The 9,338-nt window shown below is 44.3% G+C and overlaps 1 protein-coding gene and 1 long non-coding RNA gene across 6 annotated transcripts in view; one reads left to right on the forward strand and one right to left on the reverse strand.

Moving 5' to 3' along the window:
* KDM2B (lysine demethylase 2B) overlaps positions 1 to 6,842 on the forward strand; it is a 128,635-nt gene extending 121,793 nt beyond the window's left edge. For 3 of the 5 annotated variants that reach the window (XM_034637903.1, XM_034637900.1, XM_034637901.1), the window contains 2 exons: positions 5,532 to 5,724; positions 5,964 to 6,842. In XM_034637903.1, coding sequence (XP_034493794.1) covers positions 5,532 to 5,713 — 182 coding nt within the window. In that variant the 3' untranslated portion in view covers positions 5,714 to 5,724; positions 5,964 to 6,842. Of the gene's footprint in view, positions 1 to 719; positions 756 to 5,531; positions 5,725 to 5,963 lie in introns of all 5 variants that reach the window. The other 2 variants (XM_034637902.1, XM_034637899.1) reach the window with 1 other exon arrangement.
* Positions 6,836 to 8,461, reverse strand: LOC117795114. Its single transcript, XR_004618942.1, has 3 exons — positions 8,407 to 8,461; positions 8,004 to 8,328; positions 6,836 to 7,257 (listed from the first exon to the last, which is right to left on the reverse strand). It is a non-coding gene; the product is annotated as an uncharacterized LOC117795114 (long non-coding RNA).
* Between the last annotated feature and the right edge of the window lie 877 nt (positions 8,462 to 9,338).

Raw genomic sequence — 9,338 nt, forward strand, 5'->3', positions numbered from 1 at the left:
AAAATAGATGGCTGTGAGCATGCTTCAGGATCCATGAACTTGAAGGATCTGCTCTAGTGACGATGAAGTGACGGTTGTCTAGCTGTTGTTGTGCAGGCTGAATTTTACCACAGAATATTTATGTGGGTGCGCAAGGCAGGCCTTTCCCTTCCTTCCCGATTCTCACCACCCCCCTCACACACAATCACCCTAAATTCTTTCTTCCAGTGTGTCTCCATACTTCCACACAGCAAACCTATGTTGCTATTTCTTGATTTTCTTTTTCCACTCGGGCCTTCTGTATCTATGAGCCCGCTGTGCAGAACACAAGGACCACTACTCTTCCCGCCTTGCACCATTTTTTTATTTCCTGGAGTTAATAATAATTGCTTTTTTGTCTAGTCTCTACACAGACTCTGCACCAGACTCGAATACTCTTCTGTCTGGCCCCGACCAGTTTTTACAGGAGCCCTCCCTTCTGGAGTTCCTTTCTCCCAACTCCTGCCTGCTGACTGTGTCCTACTGCCATCCTAGAAATTGTCTTGGTCTGTGTGTTGTGCAGGGTCCCTACTTTCCTTGATCCCACATTTTTTTCTTGGCCTCTCTGATTTCGTGGAGGACATTTAGACTTTGTCCAAAATGTTTTTTATTATTCCCTCATATTTGATAGCTTAGCTGGATGTGGGAACCATGTTGTTTCAGAAAGTGGGAGGCATTGCTCCTTTTTCTTTGCCTTCCAGAGTCCAATCCAGAACCATTTGATACTTCATCCTTCAGTGAGTATGTTCTCTAATCGGAAGTTTGTTAGGACATTTGCTTTGTTGCTCTTCTTCTGTAATTTTTTTTTTTTTTTTTTTTTTTNTTTTTTTTTTTATTTTTTTTTTTTTTTTTTTTTTTTTTTAAGATCTGAGAGAGAGAGGAGCAGGGGGAGTGGCAGAGCGAGAGGGAGAAGCCCAATGTGGGGCTCAATCCAGGGACTCCGGGATGATGACCTGAGCTGGAGGCAGATGCTTAATAGATTGAGCCACCCGGGCGCCCCTAGTTTTCTGTAATTTTTGATGATGAGCCTTGGTTTCAATCTTTTCATCCACCACACTAGAAACAAATGTCCTTCAGTTCTGGGAAATTTCCTTGAATTATTTCTTAATTTCCTTTTCTTCTGTTACCTCTTTATTAACTATTGCTCTGATATATATATATATATATATATATTTATTTATTTATTTATTTATTTATTTATTTTTTCCTCCTGTTTCCCACCTTTGTGTCTTTTTTCTTGCTTTTCTGGGAGTTTTCTTCCACTTTAACACACAATTTATACAGGTTTTTTTTTTTTAAATTTTATTAATTTTATTTATTTTTAAAGGAGTTTTTTTTTGTTTGTTTTTTGGTTTTTTTTTTTTTTAGATTTTATTTATTTATTCGACAGAGATAGAGACAGCCAGCAAGAGAGGGAACACAAGCAGGGGGAGTAGGAGAGGAAGAAGCAGGCTCATAGCAGAGGAGCCTGATGTGGGGCTCGATCCTATAACGCCGGGATCACGCCCTGAGCCGAAGGCAGACGCTTAACCGCTGTGCCACCCAGGCGCCCCCAATGATTTTATTTATTTTAGAGAGCGAGTGGGGGGAGGAGCAGAGGGAAAGGGACAGGCAGACTCCCCGAAGAGCACAAGCCCAGTGCAGGGCTCGATCCCACGACCCTGAGATCATGACCTGAGCCAAAACCAAGAGTCGGACACCTAACCGACTGAGCCACCCAGGTGCCCTGGTTTTTATTGCTGCTGTTTATGTAGGTCAAAAACAGTCAAAACATGGGCAGTTTCATATGGTTCAACCTATATTTTAAATTTTATAGCTTTATTTTATTCTTTGAACTCACACCCTCCCCTCCACATTCTCCCACCCTTTCCCCTCACCTGTTGTTTGTACTTCTGTAGAGAGGCCTATTCCTGTTTCTTAGTTCCATCTGAGGATATAGATAGTTTTAGTTTCTTCTCCCTGCATATACTTTTTCCTTCAGACATAGTCAGTAGCCCTCATAAGAGATCTTTCTTGGATTTAGTGTCAGTGCTTGGTTGTCCACTCTGGGGTGATCGGAGGCTACAGACGTCAGTCATTTTGTGGTCAGCATGGGTTGCTTCTTTGGAGAAACCCAGATGTGAGATCTTTCAGCTTTTCTCTTGAGCTGGTCAGGGCTGCCAAAAGGATTCTTCTTTCTTGACCTCCCAGCGGGAGGGTGCAAGCTAGGCTGCCCAGTGTCCTAGGGCCTGGCGAGGGAAGGAGGCTGGGGGATCTCAACAGTCAGCAGGTGAGTTTCCCTGTAGACCCTGATTTTGACTGGATGCCCCAGCCTGCTGTGCCAGGTGATGCCCAAACCAGAGACTTTCTCTCTTACCCTCAGAGACTGAAACTCCGCTCTTTTGCAGCTGGGGAGGGAATCTAACCCTTCTTTAGCTCCATTTCCTGTGCTTGTTGCTTCCACTACCAGAACCTTTGGCTGTTTATAGAATAAATCTGTTTCTCTGCTTTCCCTTCAGCCAGTTTAGGTTAAGCTTTCTCGAATCTACCAAACTGTTATCTCTTCTCCAGCTTCCAGAGTTAAAAAAGATTTATTTTGGTAAAATACATAACATAAAATTTACCATTTAAGTATACAGTTCACTAGCATTTAAGTTCATTTACATCGTTGTGTAACCACCACCACTATTTCCAGAACTTTTTCTTCACCCCATCAGAAGCTCTGTACCCACTCACTCCCCATTCCTCCTTCTCTCCGCCCCTCACAGTCTGCATTCTGTGTGAACTTGACTTTTTTAGGGACCTTATGAAAGTGGAATTAGGTAATAGCTTATAGTGTTTTGTTGACTGGCTTATTTTAATTAGCATAATGTCATCAAGGTTCATCCACGTTGTATCGTGTGTCAGAATTTCCTTCCTTTTGAAGCTAAATAGTATTCCATTGTGTGTATATCCCAAATTTTATCTGTTCATTCATCAGCGGACAATTGGCTTGCTTCTACCTTTTGGCTATCATGAATAATGCTGCTAGGAAAACATGGGTGTACAAAATCTGTGCAAGTCCCTGCTTTCAGTTCTTTTGGGTATATACCCAGAAGTGTACTGCTGGATCATATGGTAATTGTAGGTTTAATTTTTTTGAAGAACCTACCATATTGTTTTCCATAGCAGCTGCACAATTTTATATTCCTACTGATAGGAATGTCATCTTTGGGAAATGTCTATTCATGTCCTTTTTCTTTTTTTAATGAGCTAGGTTATGGATTTTTTGTTGTTGAGTTCTAGGAGTTTTTTTGTTTTTGAGCTAGCGAGCGAGCACATACACAAGCCGGGGAGTGGGGGGTGGGCAGAAGCAGAGTATCCCAAGCAGGCTCCACGCTCAGCACAGAGCCCAACACAGGGCTCCGTCTCACAACCCTGAGAGCATGACCTGAGCCGAAATCAAGAGTTGGACGCCCAACCAACTGAGCCACCCAGGCACCCCGAGTCATAGGAGTTCCTTAATATATACTCTAGATATTAATCCCATATCAGATACGTGATTTACAAATACTTTTGCCCATTTTGTGTGTTGTCTTTTCACTTTCTTGTAATGTCTTTTGCACAAACGTTTTTTAGTTCAATCTCTTTTTGTTTGTGCTTTTGGTGTGGTGTTAAACCATTGACAAATTCAGGGGTGCCTGGGTGGCTCGGTTAAGTGTTTGCCTCTGGCTCCAGTCATGATCCCAGGGTCCTGAGATCAAGCCCTGGCTTAGTGGGGGAGACTGCTTCTCCCTCTGCCCCTCCCCCCCAATGCTCGCTCTCTCTCAAAATCTTTAAAAAAGAAAAAAGAAACCATTGACAAATTTAAAGTCATATAGTTTAGCTCCTATGTTTAGGTCTAAATTTTGAGTTAATTTTGTATACGGTGTGAGGTAGAATGTCCAGCTTCATTTGTATATAGATATCCAATTTTCCCAGCAGCATGTGTTGAAAAGTTTGTCTTTTATCCACTAAGTGGTTGTGGCACCTTGTCAAAAATCGTTGAAGATTCAAAGGTTTCATTTCTGGGCTGTCAGTTCCTGGTCTCTTCGTCTATATGACTTTAATGCCAGTAATACATGCTGTGGCTTTGTGGTGACTTTTGACATCAGGAAGTGTGAGTCCTCCAATTTTGCTTTCTAGACTGCTTTGGCAATTCAGGATCCCTTACGCTTCTACATGAATTTTAGGATAGATTTTTCTATTTCTTAAAAAAAAATGCTCTTGGTATTTTATACCAACTTCATTGAATCTGTAGATTGCTTTGAGTAGTGTTGACATTTTAACAATATTAGGTCTTCCCATGAACATGGGGTAGCTCTCCATTTATATCTTTAAATTCTTGCAGCACTTTTTTAGTTTTCAGTGTACAAAGTCGTTCACTTCGTTGGTTAAATTTATTCCCAAGTATTTTTTTTATTCTTTCTGATGCTACTCTAATGGAGTTAATTTTCTGATTGTTCGTTGCTAGTGTATAAAAATGCAGCTGATTTTTGTGTGTTCATTTTGTATCCTGCAACTTGGCTGAACTTGTTTACTTCTTTATGCCACCTCCAAACCTGGGACTTTGATAAGCCTGAGGCCTGCACTAAGGCTGTATTATTTTTTACAGTTGGTCTGTACTATTTTCAACCCACTCACCTGAATGGAAAAAGGAAAGTGCAGACACTAGTGGTGACAGAGACTTCAAGCTGAACACCACTGAGATGAAGGAATTTATCTGGCTCAGAGGGGGACTCTGAGCCTCAGTTAGATGCTAAGGGGCATTGAAGCCAATTGACTATGGATTCAGTTCTAAAACCAAAGAGGGTGGTAAAAGCAAAGTATAAATTAAGAGAGTAGGGGTAGAAGAGAGTGTCTGTGAGAGCATGATGAAAGATTCTGAATTCTGGGTTTGCTCACTGTCAACAGAATCTCGCCAGCCCCTTGTAGCACCGTGGTTTTCTGCACGGGTTTCCAGTAAACAGTAAGGGGCTCAGAAGCCCGCTGTGCCTCGCTTTCTGAAAGCACTGGTGCCCCCATGAGGGCAAAGGATCCCAAGATGACCACACAGATGTTCTCTCACTCTTTGCTTCCCCCCCAACTGATCCGAAGGGAATAAGCAGATAAGTGCACAATAACATAGATAGGGAGGTATTTATCGACAATTAATTAGATGGGAAAAACAAGCTATTTAATATATTGTGTGGTCCTAGCTTTGTTAAACAGCATAGAGAGGAGACCTATTTAGGTGAGAATATATACATATAAAGAGGCTATGGTAAGCTGCTAAGTGGCTTCACTTGGAAGTCTGAATGTTTTTCAAGATACGTTAACCTTTATAATTGGTAGATGGAACCATTCCCCATTTAATGAGCGCTTTCCAGCAAGTGCAGTTTTCCTAGGGCACCAAGGGCTGGACTATGCTCAAGGGCCCTGTCTTGTTTCATGGCTCAGTGCTGGGGTTTGGGTGGCGGGAGGGGCCTTCGGCCTCTGCAGTTCCTCCACCTCACGTTGTCTCCTCTTCCCTGCAGACTGCAATAAGGTTACTGACCAGTGCCTGTCCTTCTTCAAACGCTGTGGAAATATCTGTCATATTGACCTGAGGTACTGCAAGCAGGTTACCAAGGAAGGCTGTGAGCAGTTCATAGCTGAAATGTCTGTGAGTGTCCAGTTTGGGCAAGTGGAAGAAAAACTCCTGCAGAAACTGAGTTAGTCCAAGGACAAGTATGTAAATAAGGGATGGGGGGGGGAGGGGAAATGGCAGGGGAGGGGAAAAAACTTTACAGAAACTAGGGCTTTTATTTTCAATTTGGAACTTGAAACAACAGACCACACAATTCCATTTTGCAAGTCTTGCTGAGGGAGAAGCCGTTCCACCACCTGTTTGGGCAATGAGTGAACCGGACACTTTGCTCTGGTCTATCTGAATTGTAACTGCACTGCTTTCTGGACCATTTCTAAAGGCGGCCTTTACCAAGAAGACATTCCCGCTGGAGAGGAGGATGGACGCTGAAGAAATTCTCTTACTGAAGCAGGAGCTTGGGAGTTTGTGTTGGTGGTGGTGTTTTGTTTTGGACACCTCATTCCTTGCAACTCCGGGGGTCGGTGTCAACGTAAAGTGGACCACACACCACATCTGCTGCCGTCGTGACATTTTTTTGTTTCGTTTTGTTACATCTTACATTATGCAGAACTATTTTTGTACAAATTGTTTAAAAGTTATTTATGCAAGGTTTGAATGCATACTTGTGTTTTTATTGTTTTGAGATTGCCAACTTTCCTGGTTTCCTTAAGGTAGGAGAGAACTTAACCTGTACTTCATCGACACCAGTAATCCATCTACACACGTGCCCAGATTTGGCAAAGCAGGTGAAGACCTTCCAATTAAAAGCATGTTTAACTGGAGGTTGAGAGCCTGCTTCGTACGTCAAGAATTACATAAGCATGTGGATATATGTTAATTAATTATAGTCGAAGTAAGACACTTTGCCAAGTTTCCTCTGTATAGAATTCACCCATTTCTCAAAATTTTAAAATTCAGACTTCAGCCTTTGCACTCAGGAGGGTTTTGCGCCAGCATGAGCTCTTGTACTCTACCCAGATCTAATTTATACAGTGGGTCAAGAAGTAGAATAAATGATCCAACGTAGCCTTTCTTTTCCTGTTTTCTCTCCTTTGAAGGGAGTTGTTGAGTTCTCGTTCAAGGTTTATAACATGGCTATTTCCTAGTTGTAAAGTTATGCCTTCATAAGTGCCATTGTTGTAAGGTGTTGTTTTCCTAGACCTTCCCTGATGCGGTTTTACCTTTGTTGAATTTGTATAAACAATTGTACAAAAAAGCACTCTTGGCCTTGGAGAGTTTCTGTTGAGTGGACTAGAAATCTGAGAAGTCCAGAGGCTGCATCTTGACACCAGTATAAACAACTATCTTAGTCATCAGAGAAACGCAGCAGCCCCACAGTGTGCATGGGTTCCTGTCTTCAGAGTTTTGGGCCGTGGAAGGCAGTGGGAGACAACAGCGCTGCCCCAGTGGCCATGAGTAGGGATTCGGTACAGACCGCCTCAAGGGGCGGGTGGCTTACCTGTGTGGGGGCCTCTGACCCCCCCCCGTATGAAATAACTGCCCCACGGGAGCGGGTGGGGGCTGTCCATCTCCTCAACCTCTCCCTGGAGGCAATTCACGGAGGCCACACACTGCGCTTGCGAGTCTTGGGCCAGGGCGGCTGGAGGCACTTGGCTGTGAGGGGACGTCTCCAGCTGACAGACAACAGAAACCAGGGAGAAGTCCTTTTAGAACACAGAATTTTTTTTTTTTTTAAAGATTTTATTTATTTATGCGACAGAGATAGAGACAGCCAGCGAGAGAGGGAACACAAGCGGGGAGTGGGAGAGGAAGAAGCAGGCTCATAGCAGAAGAGCCTGATGTGGGGCTCGATCCCACAACGCTGGGATCACGCCCTGAGCCGAAGGCAGATGCTTAACCGCTGTGCCACCCAGGCGCCCCAGAACACAGAATTTTTTTAACAATAGGGTCCTGCAACCTTCCACTGCCATATAGAAAGGGCTGTTTCAGTGAATCTGAAAATGGAGAAGATAACCCACCTTCCTTCTTCAGTAGTTTGTTGCTCTCCACCCTTTTTTTTTTTTTTTGCCACAAAATGGTTTCAGATCCCACCCAGTCTCACACCTCCTTTAGTTTAAACCCAGAGATCCTTTGACTCAAGGACTTCTGCAGCTGTTACACCCCAGAATTTAACTCAGGAGATGCACTTTTACAGAGGTAAGATTAGTTTAACATTTTTTTTTTTTTTAATATTAGAGCACAAGCTGGGGGTAGGGGCAGAGGGAGAGGGAGAAGCAGACTCCCCGCTGAGCAGGGAGTCCGCCATGGGGCTCGCAACCCAGAACCCTGAGATCATGACGTGAGCTGAAGGCAGATACTTAACCAACTGAGCCACTCAGCGACCCCAACGCTATGGTTTATTTATAAAAATGTGGCTTACCTTTGCAAGCCTGTTCGTTCATCATGGAGCACCCCCACAGACGCCAGCCTGAGTTCTCCAAACTTCTGAATAAGCGCTACCCTGATGTCCAGTAAAGGCTGCCTCTTCTTCGGGAATTGCTTTAATTAAGGATAAATGTTCTCCAGGTGAACAGTCATTGGGGCCAGAGGGCCCTGTTTCTCCTGTAATGTTTCCAGGAGTACGCGGGTCTGCCAAGAGGAGGCAGAGAGGGCTGCCAGGGCCTCAGAACCGAGACACTGGTCTCTCCAGACTTGAGGCAGGCCACCATCCTGCAGTGGTCGCAAATGGAGCTCCCCTGGGTGTACTGAACAAACCAGTCAAGGTTATACCAGTATAGTTTCTGTACAGACCTGTTACTTTTAAAAATGAGCTTTAGGGATACCTGGGTGGCTCAGTCGGTCATGATCCCAGGGTTCTGGGATGGAGCCCTGTGTCAGGCTCTGCTCTGCGGGGAGCCTGCATCTCCCTCTCCTTGCCGCTCCTCCTGCTCGTGCTTTCTCCCACTCTCTCTCTGTCAAATAAATAAAATCTTTAAGGAAAATAAAAATTTTTAAGAAGGGGCACCTGGGTGGCTCAGTTGGTTAAGCATCTGCCTTCGGCTCAGGTCATGATCCCAGGATTCTGGGATCAAGTCCCACATTGGGCTCCCTGCTCCACGGGGAGCCTAGTTCTGCCTCTGCCTGAGCTTTTGATGAGGCCAGCCTGAGCTAAATGCTTGCAAATAGTTGCTCTGAGTCCACAGACCATAACTGATGAAGCAAAAAAAAGGACCATAATCCAGAGGCAGTGCTTTGTGGATTAGATCACAGCTTCCTAATCCAGAAAAGAGGCTCCACTCCATCCCTGCTTCCTCTAGGGAACCTGAGGTTTACAAAGGAGGAACACCATGGCATGTCCAAAGCATCGAATGCTGTCCTTCCATACTGTGAGGATAGGAGCAAGGGGACAGCACTGTATTCCACTGTAGACCTTCAGACTTTTATCCACATATTACCTGTTCAAAAAATTAAAGAGACAGAGCGTGCCAGCTGGAAAATGTACATTGCAGGGAGAAAAGTTTGCCCTCTGCCAAATAAATCAGTCAATACCTTGTGAGCTGTCAAGCCTGTTAGGCTACAAATTTCTGTTGGCTACTCACTAAACCAAGATTACTTCAAAACACTACCTTAAAAATACCACCACTAAGGAGCACCTGGGTGGCTCAGTCAGTTAGGTGTCTGCCTTTAGCTCAGGTCATGATCCTGGGGTCCTGGGATCCAGCCGTGGGTCGGGCTCCTTGCTCAGCAGGGAGCCTGCTTCTCCCTCTGCCTGCTG

The sequence above is a fragment of the Ailuropoda melanoleuca genome, chromosome 12, assembly GCF_002007445.2.
Source record: "Ailuropoda melanoleuca isolate Jingjing chromosome 12, ASM200744v2, whole genome shotgun sequence".
NCBI classification, from domain to species: Eukaryota; Metazoa; Chordata; class Mammalia; order Carnivora; family Ursidae; genus Ailuropoda; species Ailuropoda melanoleuca.